At 36.9% G+C, this 20,293-nt stretch overlaps 1 protein-coding gene across 1 annotated transcript in view; it reads right to left on the bottom strand.

The window, feature by feature from the left end:
• The window catches only part of PCDH15 (protocadherin related 15), a 1,158,626-nt gene that overhangs the window by 315,577 nt on the left and 822,756 nt on the right, over window positions 1-20,293 (bottom strand). Inside the window, exon 21 of the mRNA XM_007944018.2 lies at window positions 19,575-19,799. Within this exon, the coding sequence (XP_007942209.1) occupies window positions 19,575-19,799 (225 nt within the window). The remainder of the gene's footprint in view (window positions 1-19,574; window positions 19,800-20,293) is intronic.

Here is a 20,293-nt window from a genome sequence, read left to right as displayed (position 1 = left end):
TTTTTTGTTGTTGGTGGTGCTGGTGCTGGTGGTTTGTTTTTATTCTTAATTTTTTTAAGCTACCATTTGTTTCTGTTGAAAACTGCAAATTATTTTATGTACTTAGCATAATGACATTCTTGGAACATTTCAAATGTAAATTGAAATATCTCGACACTTTTTTAAAAATGCAAAATGATAAAAAAAAAAGAGATGTTTTTATTGCAACGCAATATAATAATGACACACAGGATTAGATATTCTTAAGGACAGAAAAAAAGGAACCCTGGTAGTGTGGTAGTTCAGTGCTAGTGTGCTAACTGAAAGATCAGCAGTTCAAACCTAATAGCTGCTCCACCAAAAAGAGCTGTAGTAGTCTACTTCCGTAAACATGGAAACCCTATTGGGCAGTTCTACTCTTTTCTATATGGTCACTATGAGTCGGAATTGACTCAATGGAAGGTTGTTTTTTTTTTTTTTTTTCTTTTTCTTTTTTTTTTTAGAAACCAAACCAAACCAAACTCACTGCCATTGAGTTGATACTGACTCACAGTGACCCCCTTTGGGTTTCCAAGGAGGTAAATCTTTACCAATGTAGATTGCCCAGTCTTCCTTTCAAGGAGTGGCTGGTGGATTTGAACCTCCAACTTTCTGGTTAGCAGTCAAATGCTTTAGGCATCATGCCAACAGAGCTCCTTTTAAATAGAAAACAATGTTAATTTACTTAAAGGTTTTTTAAAGCAATTTTTAGATGCATCATTTTATTTTATTTTCACAATTTGGTTCACTAGTGCCTTGTTAACTTGTGTACATTACTGATCAAACGAATATTTATCAAACGGCTATCACACGACTCAGTGCTAGGCACTGGGATATTGCGCTGACTCAAGAAGATTTTCTTTCTTTCATGGCACTCAACTGTCATGTATCAGTCAAAGACACTAATCTGCAATAAGTTAGTGACTTTGGCTAAATTAGTCTTCTTATGTGGCAGAAACAAAATGATAAACCACGTCCCCTAAGAGTAGTAATATATATATTTTCTGAAACATTTTATCTTTTATGAAGGATTGAATATGAAGCTTTTTTTCTCAATAAATAATTTTTATAAACAGAGCTGGCTTAGATTTTAAAAATATTCTATTTTCTAATAATTACAGCCTGCAGTGTTTTGGATACTTTAGGTCAAACATATTTGGCCCCTAAACTAAATTTCTTAATTATCTGTTTCTGCTCTCCAGGTCACCTTTTTCTTACTTGCTATTAAAAACACAACGAAGAGTTCTTCTACATAGTCTTTGCTATTTGCTCTGATACAATTTCTTTGTACAGTGTAAATTGGAAATACACTAATTAACTGATTGTAAACTCTTTTTCATAGAGGTCAGGGTAATTATCTATTACACTCAAATGAGCTTGCTTTTATGTTCACAATAGAGTTCACTTCTGAGTTGTGAATATGAATAAAACTAAAGACCCTAATAAGAAATAAGAAGTCTTGAACTATAAGTGAAAAAGAACAATAAAATATTTTTTTCCTCTCATTTGACATACATTATTCACATTCTCTTGAATGAAAAAGATTTCCTTTATAAATTATGAACGTTAGTTTGAACAAGTAAATGAACAGTACTAGGAAGCACTGCTTCTCTATAATGAGGGCAGTGTAGGGTATTAATCTTAAGATTCTAGGCAGAGGGCATGTATAAAACATTTGTTTGCAGACTTTCTCCTACTCTTTTTAAGAGTGCCAATTAATGAGTGAATCTTGTAACTAAAGTGGTGGAAATCCCCTTGCTCCCCTAATTTGTAACTTCTGAAAGGTAGAAAAGGAGTCCAACATTATAATATTTTTCCATACATAAATTTCTAATGTCTCATAGTTCAAGATGCTTGCATGATTTTTTTTTTTTTTTGTTCTCTTTGCAGGGAAAAATTAAAAACAATGTTAGCAGGCACGGTTTGGAAAACATGATTTTTCAGAAAAAAAAATGATACTTGCTTTTCCAATTATATCAATACAGCAATTAACAGTGCTGAGTAAAATGGACTTTTTTTTTTTCTGGGAAAGTATTTGCTAAATCCACCTTTGAACTGAATGCACAGTGCTTAGTTTTATAATAGAGCTTCACAAACTGATTAGTCAACAGGCTAAGGCTATAAATAATCGAAGACCATTAACAGATTGGGATAACCCCATCCCATCTTTTTTTTTTTTTTTGCTGTTGACAGGATAAAGAGTAAATCATTTCAGTTGCTGTATCAGTATTATTTCTTATGGCCTCACATTCATCCTTTGGGTTTACAATCTTTAATTGCAGTTAAAATGTGCAGCCAGTTGTGCATAGTTTTTCCACAATGCATTATTTCAGATAATAAAATTTATTGAAATGCAATGTCAATAAATATAATCAATAGTGCATTATATTTATACTCCAGGGACATCTGAAGAAATATGCACCTAAATCTGCTTTTGTCCAAATGTTCTATTATGCAGCAAATTGAGGATGAGCACCACTCTCCTCAAGCGTACCTTTTTCTGTTGCCCATTATTCCACTAGAGGGTAGTATTGGCAAAAAGAAGCATTTCCTCTTCTTTTCAGTCTTAAAGATTTTATAATGAAGACACAATAGTTTGCGTACTATGGTTATAATTTTTGTTAGTGAAAATAAAAATGAGTATTCATGTTTCAAAAAATTACTATGAATGTACTGTGGTTCTCTACTAGAACATTACCGTTTTCTTCTTAAAGATGAACATCATTGTACTAGGAAAGTTTGTAACGCATTTCAGTAAATCACAAAAAATAAGATGGGATCTGAAGAGATACTTAGCTACCAGAACGAAAATATGAGTTTCATTTATTTTCTGTATTAATATGTAAAATAATCACAGAAACCATTTCCATTTTGTTGGATCATGGAGATTTCCCAATCAAACTAAATCCATTGCCATGGAGTCAGTTCCAATAACAGTGTCCATGTAAAACCAAAGGGAAAAAAAAAAAAAAAAAGTCACTGCCACGGAGTCAGATCTGACTGATAGCAACCCCTCCTTGGGTTTCTGAGGCAGTTATCACAATGGAAGTAGACTGCCTAACCTTCCTTCTGAGGAGTGGCTGCTGGGTTTGAACCGCCAGCATTCTGGTTAGCAGTCAAATGCCTTAGGCACTACACCACTTATAGGACAGAGTAAAACTGTCCCATAGGGTTTCCAAGGCAATACATCTTTATGGAAGCAGATAGCCCTATCTTTCTCCTGCGGAGTGGCTGGCAGGTTCTAACTGCTGATTTTTCGGTTAGCAGCCAAATGTTCCTAACCACCAAGCCACCAGCACTCCTAGAGAAGATTTGATTAATCTTTTAATGACCACTTTCTAATGAGTTTCCAAATTAATGACAAATTAAAGTTCCACAAAAGTAAAGATAAATTCATTTATATATATAGTGACATCACAGGTAAAAAGAACAATTTTTCTTTTTTTTTTTTTTCCTGATAGAAGAGAACTAAGAAGTTATAATTAGATTTTTTTAAAATGATGCAAATATATTGAATATGCATAATGCTGGCCCTTTTCATATACATGCATGCTTTATGAGGAGAAACAGATGGTATGAGCCAGTGGGTGTAATGGCTTCAGTTATTCTGTAGTACTGTCTAGCAGAAGCATTCCCCTGCAAGTTGAACTGTTTGGCAGCCCTGTCCTCTGAAATCCCTTAAGGCTTGTTGAGCTGAGAGCCCTCTTCCTTGGCAGTGTACATATTTATTTTTCCTCTACCTGTTACCATCTATTTTACACTGGCAGACACCCTCTACTTGTTGTTCCTATTGCTGTTTCTCAAATTATCTGCCTTCCTCTGGCTTTCTTCCTCATGTTTTCCACTTGTTTTCTTATCTCTTCTTATTTCTCTCCTTTCTTTTATATTTTTGCATATAAAATCGATAATAAGGTCACATGACACCCAAGCAAATATTTTCTATTTAGCATGGGCATTCTTAGATCTTCAACTTCATTCAACTATTTTGTTTTTACATTAGAACTTGCAACAGAAGTTTCTTTGTTAGCTGCCTATTATTACTATTATTTAATGGTTCTTCTATTTCTGAGTTTGGAGTTATTCTGGTTTCTTGGGATAATATTTCTGATATAGAGGCTGTGGAGGTTTGCTTTGCTATGAGTGTACATAATGGTTCTCATATCACAAACACTGGTGGAACTTCTACTGTGCATCACACAATACTCTGGATGCATTAGTGTGGAAACCAGAAGTTAATAAGTTTGAGTATGATGAATGTTGTTCTGGTTACCTAGTGCCACTCTGACAAGGATATAACACAAATGGGATGGCCTTCACAAACAGGATTTTATTCTTACAATTTGGAGGCTTTAAGTCCAAGTTCAAAGTGCCAAGCTCTAGGGGCTGGGTAAAAGCCCCTCAACCTTGGGGTCCAGCTCTGCTTCCTGCTCCCAGCCCACTGGGGCCAGAGGCATTTCTTCACTCAGACAGCTTCTGGCTGTTGAGGCTGAGAAACCCCAAGGTTGACAAGTAAAAAGGCATAGTCCCAATGTTACCACACAGCAGGCCATTGACTTAAGTCTATTGTAAGTCCCAAGGTTGGCAGAGTATAGCAGGCTGCTGAGCAATGACACAGCTACATGCAGAGTCTAAGCATGCCAAAGGCTAGAGACCATTCTCAAAGCTTCTCTTTATAGAAGCTTCTCCTTATGGAAGCAGACCACATACCCAAAGGCAGCTACTCAGCTGCTCACAGTAGATTCCACCATGGAGTTGATTACCAGCTGCCCAGCCACTCAACAAGGCCCAGCCAAGTTGACACACAAACATAACCACCACAAATGCCATAAAAGGAAGTGATGAGAATGTACAGAAAGAAGTTTAACTAAATTTAACACAGGATGGTCCATAGTTGCCTGTGCCTTGTTTCCTTGTGTTCCCAGTGGGTAGGGCTGCAGGAGGCTACAGGCGACTAGGCAGTGGGCCCAAGATTGCTTTCTGGTCAACAACTACTGGGGTGGATGCTGATATTTTCCTGCTCTCCAAGATAGATGGCTGTTTCATTAAAGATTTTATAGAAGAATCCTGGGCAAAAGGGGGGAAATGTAGAACAGAATTTAAAATTCTTAGGGACTCCAGACTCTGGAACCATGGAGGCTGGATACTACTCAAAACAATTGCTCTGAGATAATCTTTAAAGTTTAAATCAAAATATCCCCAAAAGTCTTCTTAAAATCAAACAATACTTTAGGTTAACTTTTTTATTTTTAAATTTTATTGTGATTTTGGTGAAAGTTTGCAGAGCAAATGCATTTACTATACAGCAGTTCCTACACACTTTGTCTCATGACATTGACTGTAATCTTCCACAATGCAACAGTTCTCCTCCCACTTCCTCTCCATAGCCACCTCTTCCCTGTGTCATTCCCTCCCATGCACTCCTGCCTTCTGAGCTGTCTCCCTGTGCATACACAACCCTTATATTCTCCCATGATTGATCTCTCCAAGGAGTGTATCTACCTAATGTAAATGTTTAGCTCATATACTTGTCTTTCGTTTGGCTAGAAGCCACAGGAGTGGGTTCAATTCCAGACCTGAAGGACAGCTAAGGGCCATCTTCTCAGGGGTTTCAACAGTCTCTATCAGATCAGCTAACCTTGCCCCTATTCTTTTATGATTTTGACTTGTTTTCCACATTATTCTGCTACTCAGGATCTCTTACAAAGATCCCCTTCCAAGTGGTTGACAATGGTAGCTGGGCACCATCTGGTTTTTCTGGTTGCATAGTTGTATAGGCTGAGGACTGCATGGTGTACCAGTCCATTGGACTAATTGTTTCCATGTGTCTTTGGTTTTCTTCATTCTTCTTTACTCTGGATGAAGAGAGACCTATCATTGCATCTAGATGACTGCTTGCAATACTTTAGCTTAACTGATAAAAAATATCTGCCCTAAGCAATGTGTTCTTTCAAGATCTATCCATATGGGATAAAATTGATAATAGCAACTCAAAAGATTAGATAGGGCACTTAGGGAGCAGTGAGTTTATGTTAATGGTGAGGGGATAGTTTAGAAAAGGAGGGTAAGAAACAATGGCAGACTAGGCAGAAAAACTACCTAGACCCTCTACAACAAAGACATGACAAACCAAATGAAACAGATACAGGTGATAATACTGGAAGCACAAGCTTCAAAGAAAAGGATAAAGAAGTAGATCAAATACTGACTAGAAGAAGAAATTGAATGAAAGCATAAAACAAACAGTCAAGTGAAGTGGTGACTTGCCAAGTGGTCTGACACAGTATGGCCATTTTGAATTTTTGCAGGCACTGTTCTGATCAGGGCAGCAACTTGATAATCAGTTCTGCTCGCTCAGGACTTCAGCAGCAGCCACACCAGTAGCTGGTGACCAGAAAGCAATCATGCTCATACTTCCCACCCACACCTGCACTTCTTGAATACCACCCATTGTGAGAAGGCCATCATTTGCTCCTGCACCACCTAATCAATGATAGACAGCAGCTACGAGCATCTGAACTCACCTTCAACTGTCCTGCATGAACAACAAACACAGAACTGTGAACATATTCTCATCCTCCCATTCTAGATTACACTCAACAGGAGACAGGTTGTGAGTGTACACCTGTCCAGCTTGCTCAGATATCACAAGACTAAACAACCAATGAAATAAATAAATAAAGCCTAGGCAAAACACACCAATGTACAATCACCAATTAAATACAAACCAAACAACATACAATTGTCAATTGAATACAAATAAAAACATTGTCTCAGAAACAATAGACAGCATCAGTGCACAAAAGGAATTAAAAAAAAAAAAAAAAAAAGAAAGAAAGAAAGAAAGAAGCAAAACACAGGGACACAAACATGTGATCAAAATACAGAGCCAGAAAAAGCTCCCTGAAGAAGAAATAGCATTGGAACTACCTGATAAATTATCCAAAGGAATTATATTTAGTTATCTTCAATGAATTAAGAGAAAGATCAAGGAAAACACAGACAAAGTTAAGGAAAACACAGACAGAACTCTAAAAGAATTCAGGAGATCAATGCAAGAACAACCTGACAGAATAAATGAAAAATTAGAAACCATAAAACAAAACAAAACTTAGTGCCATTCCAGTGTCAATTCCAAATCATAGCAACCCTCATTGGGTTTCCAAGATTGTACATCTTTACAGAAGCAGACTGCCTCATCTTTCTCTCCTGGAGCAGCTGGTGGGTTTGAATCACTGACCTTATGGTTATCAGTCAAATGTCTTAACCACTATACCACCATAGCTCCTTCATACAAAAACAACAAAAATAAATCCAGGAAACTAAGACTAAGATTTCAGAAACAGGTAAGGGCAAGGGGATAGAAGTGAGCCAATGGAAAAGAGAATTGGTGAGATTGAAGACAAATCTCTCAATTCTAATCTATTTCTATAACAATGTATAACAACAGAAAAAAAGAAAGAAAAAACATGAAGATAGCCTAAGATTTATATGAGACACCATCAAGAGGAATAAGTTACATATGGTCAGAATTCCAGAACAGGAAGAAACAAAAAAGAAAAACATAAAGCACAGAGAAAATTGTAGATTTGTGGGAAGGAAACTTTCCAGTATCATGAAAGATAAGAAGATATGCATTCAAGAAAGTCAACAAACCCCAAATATGACAATCCCCCAAAGAAAATCACTAAGATACAATCAAATATTCTAAAGCCAAAAATAAAGAAAGGATCGTGAAAGCAGCTCAGAAGAAATGAAAATTGCCTAAAAAAGGAGAACTAATAAAATAAAGCTCTGATTTCTTGGCTCAATCAATGCAGGCAAGAAGGCAAAGCAATGACTTATATTAATTCTGAAAGAAAAGAAAATTCAGACTTACAAGAAATACTAAAGAGAGTTCTTTGGACAGAGAACTAAATAGCAAACAACAACATGAGACGAATACATATGACAACATCACCTAGAAACTAATGCAGATTTAAAGCTATCCAAAATAAAATAAATCTATGAGACTGAAAATAAAGAACCAGCGATATCGATTTATAAATCAAGACAACTACAGAGTAAAGGAGGGAATAAGTAGTGTAGTTATAGAACTTTCAAATGAAAAGGATGTCAAGAAGATTTCAAGATGAAATGTCCTGTTCTTAAAAACACGGAGAACTGTTTTTAAGGACAGAGCCTTTTGGTGGGATGTAATTAAGAGAAAAAATGAATCAAGATAAAACCTCTAAATGTGAATACTAGAGATATTACTACACATTTCAATGAATTTGCAAGTGGCTCATCTTTCCTTGGGGATAGGCAGGCAATTATAGGACTGCAAAATGGATCTCTCTAGGTTCACTTTATTGTTGACTCATATGGTTGGTGCTGCATGAGTTTAATTGTCTTTGTCTGGTTATATGATATTGTTACAATTCACAAAATTGTCCTTTTCCTCATTATGAAGAAATATATATCCCAGGCACATTAATATTATTCTATGATATTTCCATATTTTGTTTGGTTACCTTAGTGAGAGCCTTGATAACTGAAACAGGAAGACTCCCTGAGAATCCCAAGATCCCACATGGAGAAAGGGAATTCTGGGAATTGTGTAACAAGTGTAATTTGATGAGACCAAAGTGTTCTCATCACTACAGCCACTGTGGCCAATGTGTTAGTAAAATGGATTATCTTTGCCCATGGATTAACAATGGTATTGGTGAAAATAATAATTGGCTTTTTCTGCAATTATGTTTCTACACAGAACTTCTTACTTTCCACACACTGATTTTTTTTTCTACCAATATTATTACTTTCTTCTACTAAAAACACATAACTTGCTCTCAATAAGAGGTGATGTTCCCACTACTACCTAGTTTTGCAAAATTTTTGAAATTTTAAATAGCTTAATTGCAAAAGATTACTGGGCAGTATTATAAGAGTTGAATTTCATGTAAGTGCTATTTCTGTCCAAATTTGTCTCTGAACATATGAATATCTGTATATCTACATACTGACTCTCTAAATGTTCCTTTTTCAATTTTTATCACTGTTATTACATGTATGGCATGGTAGAGAGAGAGCCTTCCTTACTCATTTCTTTAACCTTGCATATTTTAGATACATAGCCTATCAAGAACAATAAGAGAAAGAAAATTATAGACTAGTCAGATAGTAAATAGATTAAAAAAAAAAACCTTCTAAACAAAATATTAACTAACTAGTCCAATTGTATATACAAAATAAATAAATTACTGCATGACCAAGTTGGGAAAATGCAATAATGAAAAATGGGCTGAGTTTGGTACTCTTTGACTTAGCCCATGGAGGCTGGGGATGCAAGGGAGGGCTGGCTGTTCTGAAGTGCAAGGAATTTTGAGCCTACAGGCATGGAAATAGTCCCTGAGGACTAAGGATGAGAGAGAGAAGGTGCTAGCTGGTTTGAAGTGAAGAGAAGAGTGTGACTCTCAAACTTGCAGCTGGTACCCATGACCTAGCTGGGATGGCTATGGCTGAGCTGACCAGAACCTGACCAAATGAAGAAGATGTTTGACATTGAGCTGGCGGTAAGTTGCTGCAATGTGATTGTTTGCACTGGGCTGGACTTTGCTTGTTTATGGATACAGATGCCAAAGTTTCCAAGCAGAAGAGAAGATTCTTCAGAGACAGAGGAACATGCTTGTCTCCTCAGAGGGCTAGTTTGATAGGGATGGGCAAATCAGAAATTGGCTATGTAAAATGGGGGGAGATAAAGGCATGAAGTGGCTGGCTTACATGCTTTCATGGGTGTAGTTATTCTTAAACTGGGGAAGGATATGTTAATTTTTTTAATACATTTTATTGAAATATTATATATGTACAGTGAGATACACAGAACTAAAGTCATATGGGTCAATAATTTTTTTTTTTTTTTTTTTGCAGTGTTCCCTTTCCTCCCCTCCTAGCTCTGGCAACCAATAAAGAAAGTTTCTCTCCATATATAAACCTTTCCTTGAACCTCCACAACAATGAACTAATACTATATTTGTCCTTCTGTGATTGACTCATTTCACTCAGCATAATGCCCTCCAAGTTCATCCATGTGGCAGAGTTTTACAGACCCTACATTATTCTCTGGTGCTGCATAGTATTCCATTGTGTGTATGTATCATAGTCTGTCATCCACTCTTACATTGCACGTAGGTTGTTTCCATCTTTTTGCTATTGTAAACAGTGCTGTGATGAACATGAGTGTGCATATATCTGTTCCTGTCCTGGCTCTCCCCTCTCTACGATATATACTGTAATGGGATTGGTAGGTCAAATTATATCTCCAATTCCAGTTGTCTAAGGAACCCTCATACTGCTTTCCACAGTGCTTGTATCACTTCTCAGTCTGACCAATGTATGAGTGTATGAGAGTCCAGTCTGTCCACATCCCTACCAGCATTTGTTATTTTCTGTCTCGTTGAACCTTGTCATCAGTGTTGGGGTGAGATGGTATCTCACTGGTGTTTTGATTTGCATCTGTCTGATGCCACATGAGCATGAGCATCTCTTCATGTATTTGCTAGCCACCTGAATATCTTCCTTGGTGAAGTGTCTATTCATGTCTTCTGCCCATTTTTTAATTGGATTGTTTACTCCTTTGCTCTTGAGGCATTGGAGTTTTCTATAAATCTTAGAGATAATTCCCTTGCCAGATATGGAATTGGGATGTTAATTTTTTAAGTATAAAAGGGCTAATGGCAAGAAAAGCCAGGGGGTGGCCTGAGGTATAGTAAATTACATGATATGACTTTTCTAGCCATAGTCTTTGTAATCCCATCTGATTACTGGGTGCAACCATGCAATTTAAACTCCTAATTGTTAAAATTATCCACCTGGTGTATTTCTGTTGGAGCAGCAGGAAGTAATCCAGGATAGTTAACTCTCTCTCAGGTGTGTTAAACTCTGATGTTGGGATTGGTTAGTTTTGCCACTTTTCCAGGCTTAATATGAGCTCTCTTAGAAGCAGAAGAGGGAATTCTGGTAGTGCAGTGCCTAAGGCATTTGAATGCTAACCAGAAGTCTGGCGGTTCAAACCCACCAGCCACTCCTCAGAAGGAAGGTTGGACAATCTACTTCCATAGTGATACCACCTTGAAAACCCAAGGAGTGATCATTATGAGTCAGATCTGACTTGATGGCAGTGAGTTTAGTTTAGAAGCAGAAGGAATATGACTACTGGTTGAGAGAGACGTGTGCTGTGAGAGATGTGCTGCTGTGAGAGAAACACTCATCTGAAAGAGAGATCCCCAGCTGAAGAAATGCCCAGCCAAGAGACAGCAGCAGTGGAACTAAGAGGCATGAGGCAGAGCAGCAGGCTTAATGGCCCACAGAGGCAGAGACAAAGCCAAGAGGCCAAGGGCCTGAGAGGTATGTCTAAGGGCACAGCAGAGGGGAGACTGTCTTGACTGAAAAACTGTATCCTGAGCACATTCCTGAATTTAAATTGTAGCCTGTTGCTTCCCTAATAAACCCCATGATCTGTGTGGGCACTACAGAGAATTATCAAACCTAGCAGAGAGGTGGTGAGTGTTGCAGGAGGGATGGTTGGTGTCAATTTTGGTAAGGAGGTTGGAGGGCGGCAGCATTTCCGGCCTCATAAGAACAGGTCTTAGGCTGCTAATGGTGATTTTGTCTTCCTCTTGTGAAGTTAGAGAAGGTCATGTATGTCCCTTTAACATACATGAAGAAAACAAAATATAATTAAAAAAACAGGAAAGGGAGAAAAGACAAAACAGATCTCAGAAGAGACTCTTAAACCTGTTCTTGAATGGAAAAAAGCTAAAGTGAATGAAAGAAATTATGAAGTAAAAGAGCTGAACAGATTTCAAAACAAAATATGCAAAGACCTGGAGTTAGAAAACCAAAAGTGAAAAACACACTTTGCATAACTGAGGAAAAATTTCAAGCCTCAAGTTGCAATATTGAAGGATTCTATAGGCAAAATATTGAATGCTACAAGAATCATCAAAAGTAGATGGAAGGAATACAGAAAGTCACTGTACGAAAACGAATTAGTTGATGTTCAACTATTTCAAGAGATAGTATATGATCAAGAACCAAAGGTACTGAAGGAAGAACTCCAAGCTGCACTGAAGGAACTGAGGATAAGCAAGGTGCCAGAAATTCACAGAATACTCATTGAGATGTTTCAACCAATGGGTGCTATGCTGAAGGCACTTAACTTGTCTATGCCAAAAAATTTGGAAGACTTGGCCAACCAGCTAGAAGAAATTAATATTTGTAACCATTCCAAAGAAAGTTGACTCAACAGATTTAATATCACATGCAAGTGAAATTTGGCTGAGATAATTCAAAAAGGGTTGCAGAACTATATGACAAGGAATTTCCAGAAATTCAAGGTGGATTCACAAGAGGACTTGGAACAAGGGATACCTTTGCTGATTTCAGATGGATCTTGGCTAAAAGAAAAGAATACCATAAAGATGTTGCTCTCTGTATTATTGACTAAGCAGAAGCATTCCACTGTGTAAATCATAACAAATTATGGATAACATTGAGAAGAATAAGAATTCCAGAACACATAATTGTGCTTAGGAGAAACCTGTACATAGACAAAGAGACTGTCATTTGAACAGAATAAGAGTACACTGCATGATTTAAAATCAGGAAAGATGTGTATTCGGTTTATATCTTTTCACCATACTTATTCAATCTGCATACTGAGAAAATAACCCCAGAAGCTGGACTGTATGAATGTAGCATTGGGACTAGAAAAAGACTCATTAAGAACCTGTGATATGGTTTCTGGCAAGATGGCAGAATAGGCAGGCAAGCTGCAGAGACCCTATGCAACATAGCAATGAGAATTCAGTTGAAACCAATACAGTAGATGCTCCTGGAACCCTGACCTTTAAAGGGAAGGATAAAGAAGTGAATTAAATACTAAGTAGTAGAAGAAACTGAATGAAACAGTAAGGAGACAAATGGAGCTGAAGACTGCTGGCTGTCCTGAGAAAACAGCCATTTTGAATATTTCCCAATAGCAACCTAAGAATTGGCTCTGCTTACCAAGGCTGCATGGGAAAGAACTACATTGGTGCCTGATGACCAGAAGGGAGAACAGTGAGGAAAGGGAGAGGTGGACCTGTGGAGTGCTGACAGCTATCTTGAGGGTGCAGCCATTTTGGATGTTTGCAAATGGATAGCACAGGTGTTCTGAGTCTGTGTGCATGGTCTTCTTGCTTGGACTGTGACCTGGAAGTGGGCTCTGCCTGCCGAGGAGAGCACGGGCAACCACACTGGAAACTGATGACTGGAGAGGTGCCATATCCCTCCTGTGACTCTTGTGCCCCATATCCTCTTGGTAAACAGGGGAGTGGCCATCTGCCTACCTCCACCCACCTTCTTGACCTGTAGGAGGGTTCCATCCCAGTCTGTGCCCTGGCAGAGCCTGGGTGCTGTGCCCTGCCCCCCACAGTTCTGTTTATGTGTGTTTGTTTTTAAATTACTCCTTTTATCTTGCTCCTTTCTCCTTTTTTTTTTTTTTTTATTTTCCCTCTTCCCCTTTCCTGTTTCCCCTCATTTTTCTTTCTTTTGGTTCCTCTCATCCTCTATTTTTCCATCTGCAGTGATCCCTATTCTTTTATTCTTGCTCTTTTTTTTTCATTCCTCCATCCCCAGTCATTGTGGTTTTGTATTTTTTGTTTCTTTTCCTCGTTATTTCTCTTTTATCCTTTTTAAGGATATTTTGAATTTTTTTCCTCATTTATTGTATTTCTATTTTTTCTTACTGTTTCTGTTTATATACATAGTTTGAATTTTTGTTCTCTTCTTTTTGTTTTTTGATTTTTTGTCAAACTGAGTGGGAGACAGCAACTGTTCCCACACACACAGCCATACCTGCACCTCTTGCAGTCCCAACCACTGAGTGAGGGCCGCCACTTGCTTTTGCACCAAATGATCAATGATGGACAGTAGCCAATACCAGCTAAACTCACCCTCAGTTGCTCTTTAGAAACAGCTAACAGTGATCTGTACACACATTCTCATGCTGTGTCACACCCACTAAAGACAGCAATAGACGAGTACAGTACCTTGATCACACAGATATATCAAAACAAAATAACAGAGGGGTAGGGGGAAACTTGCACAAGTCACACCAACATACAATCACAAATTAAACAAAAATACAATACCACCAAAATGTCTCAGAGACAAAAGTCCGTCACAGGCCACACAAAAAAGCAAGATAAAATGGTAGAAACAAGGGATCAGGATCAAAACCCAGAAAACAACCCTGAGGAAGGAGAAACATTTAAACTCTCTGATAAAGAATTCAAAATAATTATATTTGGGTACCTACAATGGATTGAGAGACAGATCAAGGAAAGTATTGACAAGATCAAGGAAAACATGAATAACATTAAGGAAAACACAGACAAAACTCTACAACAATTTAGGAAAACAACTGAATAAATTGACAAAATGAACAAAATATTAGAAACCATACAAAAACAACAGACAGAAATCCAGAATATTAATACTAAGATTTCAGAAATAGATAACACATTGAATAGGTAAAGGAGTAGAATCGAATGAATGGAAGACAGAATTAATGATATTGAAGACAAATACCTCAATAATACTTTATTCAGGGGTCAATGAAACAAAAGAACAGAACAGAATGAAGAGAGACTAAGATTCATTTGGGATACCATCAAGAGAAATAACCTATGTGTAATCAGAGTTCCAGAATAGTAAGAGACAGATAAAACTGCAGAGAAAAATGCCAAAGATTTGCTGGAAGAGGATTTCCCTAATATGATAAAAGATAAGAATATATCCATTCAAGAAATTGATGTGAAGATAGATGCACCTATAAGCCCAGGAATGCCGACAATTACTGGTAGATAAGGAAGTACCTCCTGTACTGCCACCTCCTGCATTGTACAAAACACATTTATCTTCTTTAAAGGTACCCACTTGCAGCCTTTCTGTTACAGTGGTACTAGGTAATAAGATACATTTTGTATATAGATCTTTGGATCTTAGGAGAAAGTGTGGAGGGTCACTGGTAGTAAGAATTTTCTTCCCTTCTTTGATGAAAACAGTTAATAAGTGGATAATGTTTTCCTACTTTTAATATTTTTGTTCCATTTTACCAAACAATGTACTAAACAAGGGTTGACCAGGGCAAGATACTCTAAATATTCCATCTGATCTAGAAGCCATTTTGCTATAATTAGTTCATTTAGATCACCATCTCACCTCAGCCTCTTTCATCTATTTACCCATTAGGATGTCTGTATAACCATCAATATTTCCATGTTCACTATATGATTTTGAAAACAAACATCTAAATGTCATACCACAACAGCATGCTAAAATAATGTTTGAAAATATAAATTGATGTCCTCCAGGCCCTCCATAATTTTGTATTGTTCCTTAACCCTTCCCCTGGAAATCAGTGTTTCTGGAAAAAGAGATTTAAAAAAAAAAAAAAAAAAAAGCTAGTTCTCCAAGAAACGATTTTGATAGTTCAAGTTCTTTTTCCAAAAAGAGAATTTAAAGGCTAAGAAAAGTGCTGAAAGCAAAGGCATTTTAACTGTATGAAAATGATAAATCACCTATGCTCTGAAAGAGATACACTTCCTAAAACACACACAAAATGGAAGAAATAAGTTAATGTGGACACCTGAGAAAGAAGGAGCCCAGATAAGTTTAGGGCTTCTAGGAGAGAAAGGGACTTGTTTCCTTCTCCAAGGTAGTTTAGGAAAGAAATGACAGCAATGTACGCACCAGCAGAGAGATATAGGGTGAGTATAAACAGAAGGTTGTAGAGTAATCCCTGTGCACTCTGATTACAGGACTATCTAAAAAGAAAACCAGATCAAATACTGCATGATAAATATAATTATTCTAATTATATATTAAACTAAACTCACTGCTGTTGAGTCGGCCCCGACTCATAGCGACCCCTCCTTGGGTTTCCAGGCAGTATTACTATGGAAGTAGATTGCCCAATCTTCCTTCTGAGGAGTGGCTGGTGGGACTGACTTTATATTGGTGAAATCCATAATAATTTTGTATGTTTTCATATCAATATCTTACTTACAAGAAAAACTACTAGTAGTATCTATTTATTCATCAGTTAAACAAGCAAACAAAACCCAAGAAAAGTGATTCTTATTTCACTAATTATACATTTGTACCTCTGTATAAAAATAATCATTGCAGGAAAGCTGCCTATGAACTTGTACCCTGTACACAAATAACCCTCTGATGAAAGCACCCTTCGAGAACTTGGGTTGTTGCAGACCTCTCTCTTATTCTTGGCGGAAATGTAATGCATCTTTGTAAAGTTTTTAGATAGATAATAACACTCAATGATGTGAAATCCCTAATTTATTATAGGTTAATTCTGCTAAACAAGTCTTCTCAAACACACCATTAGACTAATCCTCTAAAACCAAAACACCTAAGTCATTGCCATTTAGTCGATTCCAACTCATTGAGACCCCACATACTCCTCCATCTTTCTTCCACAGAGCAGCTAGTGGATTCAAACCACCGATCTTTTGGTTAGCAACCAAAGGCCTTAACCGCTACACCACCAGAGTTCCTTAGACTAAATCTCTGGGCATCTCAAAATAATAATAAAAAACGTGATCACATACAACTTGAAAATGTAATAGCAGCAAAGTTTAAATGAACAAAGATGCATACAGTTTTCTGGAAATATTGTAGATCAAATAACTTAATAAAGTTGGGAGCCAAGTAACCATAATCTGATTCAGATATTATACATTTCCAATGATGCAAAATGACTGAAAAATGTAAAAATGATTCCCATGTACAGTAGATCAATGTGTGGTTGACAAATACTGTATTCCAATTCAACTTTATGAACCTATAATTAGACATTCAAAACTTAACACAAATTTGTACCATTTTCTTTTATCTAAGTTCATAGGGTTTTTTTTTATTTGTTTGTTTTTAATTTTGTTTTACACTTAGGAAGTTGGTCTTACACCTCACCTAGTAAAATTTGAGCCAAAATTATCAATCAGATTTTTTTTATAGAGTTACATTCGTGAATAATAGAGTGTGAATCAAAATACTGTATTAAAAGTAAAATCATTTTATTGAATTAATTACTCCCATTCTTCTGTTTATGGATTTGTTGAAACTTTCTATAAACTTCTTTGTAAAACATTTTGCTTATCATATACAGTGCCTCCTTTTCCTTTCACATCTCTTATTCTCTTGGTTTCTTTCTGACTAGCTCTGTTTTTCTAACCATTCGAACTCTAGTCAGGCACCAGAAAACCATAACTGCAATATAGTTTTAAGGATTTTTTTGTGTAAAACAGCCATTGAAAATAAAAATATGCCTTTTTTTCAGATAAAAGGGAAGTTTGCTTACTATGGAAGATTCAGTGTCTCTTTCCAGAACAAAGGGCAGGCATGTTTACTGCTTATTATAAAATATCTGGGTTCCCTAAGCTCAGAGTCCCATTATGTTCACCCCTGTGGGACTTGAAAGCCAGGCAAATGATGTGATATGTTGAGGCTCATGCTGCTTGTTGTGCCATAAATAATAGTTACGTATTTCTGAAAAAAATACAGTTTTAAATTTTTATTTTCTCCCCTAGCAAGAGAAAAAACATTTTACTTAAATGTACTATGATTATGGAAGCATTTTTATATCACCTAAGGAACAGAGGTCATTTAAAGTCATTTGTTAGTGACATACTTAATTAGGAAAATAACTCAAGGGGTTGATGTCTTCCAGTCCTTCCATAATTTTTTGTTGTTGCTTAATGTATACTTGAAACTGAAGCTTGTTTCTGAACATGTGATGCTCAGATATTGGCATTAGAATCATCTGTGTGCTTTTCGAAAATGCTGCTGTGATGCCCCTAATGAGCAAGGTGCTCCATTGGGGAAGGAGCATAGGTATCTGTGATGGTTAAGGTTATACATCAACTTACTTAGGCCATGATTCTCAGTGATTTGCCTACTTTATGTAATCATTCTCCATTTTGTGATCTGATGTGAGCAGCCGATTAGTTGAAAGAAGAGTTACTATGAGGGAGTGGCCTGAATCCAATATATATGGATGTTCTGGCAAAGTTCACTCTGGTTCAATCCTGCATTTGATACTGCTTTTGCCTCCTCATCCTCTGGCCTCTGGTTCTTGTAATATGGACCAGCAGCCTGCTGCCTGACCTGAATATTTGGGATTTTCCAGCTCCTGCAACCCCATGAACTAGCAGCTTACTGCTTGACCTGTGAATTTGGGGGTTGTCAATCCCTGCTACCACACGAGTCAGGGGAAGCCTCCAGCCTTCCACCTGACCCACTGATTTGGGACTTGCCAGCCTCCACAATTGAATGAGCCATTTCCTTGAAATAAATCTCTTTATACTTATTCACATGTATGTTTCACTTGGTTGGCTCCTGTAGAGAACCCACCCTAAGACAGTATCGGAAGGCTTAGCATAAAACGTAAGTAATCCCTATACATTTTTATATTTGAGAAATTATTGATTTACATATTATATCCTCAGGACTTATTTTATTCATGGCTAAGTTATGCTTGGGAGCTTTGATGGTGTAGTGTCTAAGGCATTTGACCACTAACCAGAAGACTAGTGGTTCAATTACACCAGCCTCAGAAGGAAGATTGGGCAATCTAATTCCATAAGATACCTCCTTGGAAACCCAAGGACGGGTCTCTAGGAGTCAAACTGACTCTTCAGCAGTGAAGTTTTTTTTTTTTTTTTTAAGGTATGCTTTAGAAATGACTAGAAATCTAAAAATTTGAAGACATACATGCTACTTCCGACAATCGTCTGGTACAGGGTACTAAAATGAATGGGATAACAGATCTGGTGATATTAACAAAGTCCCCAAGTTCATAGATTTTCAGAGTGGTTGAACTGGAACTTAAACCCTTCTGTTTAACTTCAAAGTTTATTTTATTCCAGAGTCTTTGATTTCCAAACAAAACTAAACTAATTTATTCTGGTGCCTTAGAACTCGTAATCTTTCAGAGGCTTAATCTTTGGTTTGTTTTTATTTTTTTAAAAAATATCTGTGGGCTGGGCTAAGTTATTGTTCTTAGTGGTTTGTAAATTGGACTAATCTATATTGTTATGTGCTGTCGAGTTGATTCTGACTCAGAGTGACCCTATGTACAGCAGAATGTAACATTGTCTTGTCCTGCACCATCCTCACAATCTTTGCTAGGATTGAGCCCATTGTTGCAGAACTAAACTGTAGTCCAGAGAAATTATAAATTTAAATAAGCATAGTCAATGGCATAATCATGCAGCTACAGTCTTCAAACCCTTCCTTAATTCCTCTTTTAAATTTATCTTTTATTGTTAAATGATAGAGTTATTTCTCAAGTATTTATGAAATACTTCACATTCAAAAATCTATGTCTTAGATCTGGTATCAATGTTGTATTATGAATTGGTGCCCAAATCTTTTATAGGTACAGTATAAAAAAATCAGAAATTACATGTAGATAGAACAGAAGTAGGCAACAGGAAAGGAAGGTATATCCTTACCTTTACTATCACTGTGACAGTAGCAATACCAGGTGGCATTGTTCCATAAATATCAAAGGCCTCCACCAGAAAAGTGATAGTTGCTTCTTGTTCTGGAAAAGCCTCATAGTCCAAACTCCTCAAAAGGGATAGTTCTCCTGTAAATGGATGTAGTGCAAAAAAGTGCTTCACTTCTGGGCTTCTTATCCGATAAGACACATTTGCTCCAAGATCAACATCTTTGGCCTGTAAAAAGTTAAGCAAAGGATGGTTATATCAATGGGGTTACAAAAACAGAGTAATGCAGGATTAATTTAAGTCATGTGCCAGTGCTCAGGATAGCATGAATGTAACAGTAATCAAAAGGCATGTTTTTAGAGTAAAACCCTTTAGTTAAATAATTATTGGGGGAAGACAGAGAGAGATAACAAGAGAGAAACTCATGAGATTTTGTCATTATTTTTTATTTTATTGCTGTATCTATTTTACTTGAAAAATCACTATTTAAAAGATTTATACCACAGTGGAATGCATATTGCCAAAAATGATTTTTTATTATTTCCTAGCCAGTATATAATGTTGAAAAATGATATTATAAATAAAAATAAATATTATTAAGGGCTTCCCATAAACATAATATATTAGTAATAGGAGCTCTGGTAGCATAGTGGCTAAAGCACTTGACTGCTAACCAGAAGGCTGGTGGTTCAAACCCACCAGCCACTCCTTGGAAGGAAGGT

The sequence above is a fragment of the Orycteropus afer genome, unplaced genomic scaffold (genome assembly GCF_000298275.1).
Source record: "Orycteropus afer afer isolate SDZICR_OR568_19922 unplaced genomic scaffold, OryAfe1.0 scaffold00118, whole genome shotgun sequence".
Classification (NCBI taxonomy): Eukaryota; Metazoa; Chordata; class Mammalia; order Tubulidentata; family Orycteropodidae; genus Orycteropus; species Orycteropus afer.
The sequence above is the reverse complement of the archived record's forward strand: the minus strand, read 5'-3'. Positions and strand labels throughout refer to the sequence as shown.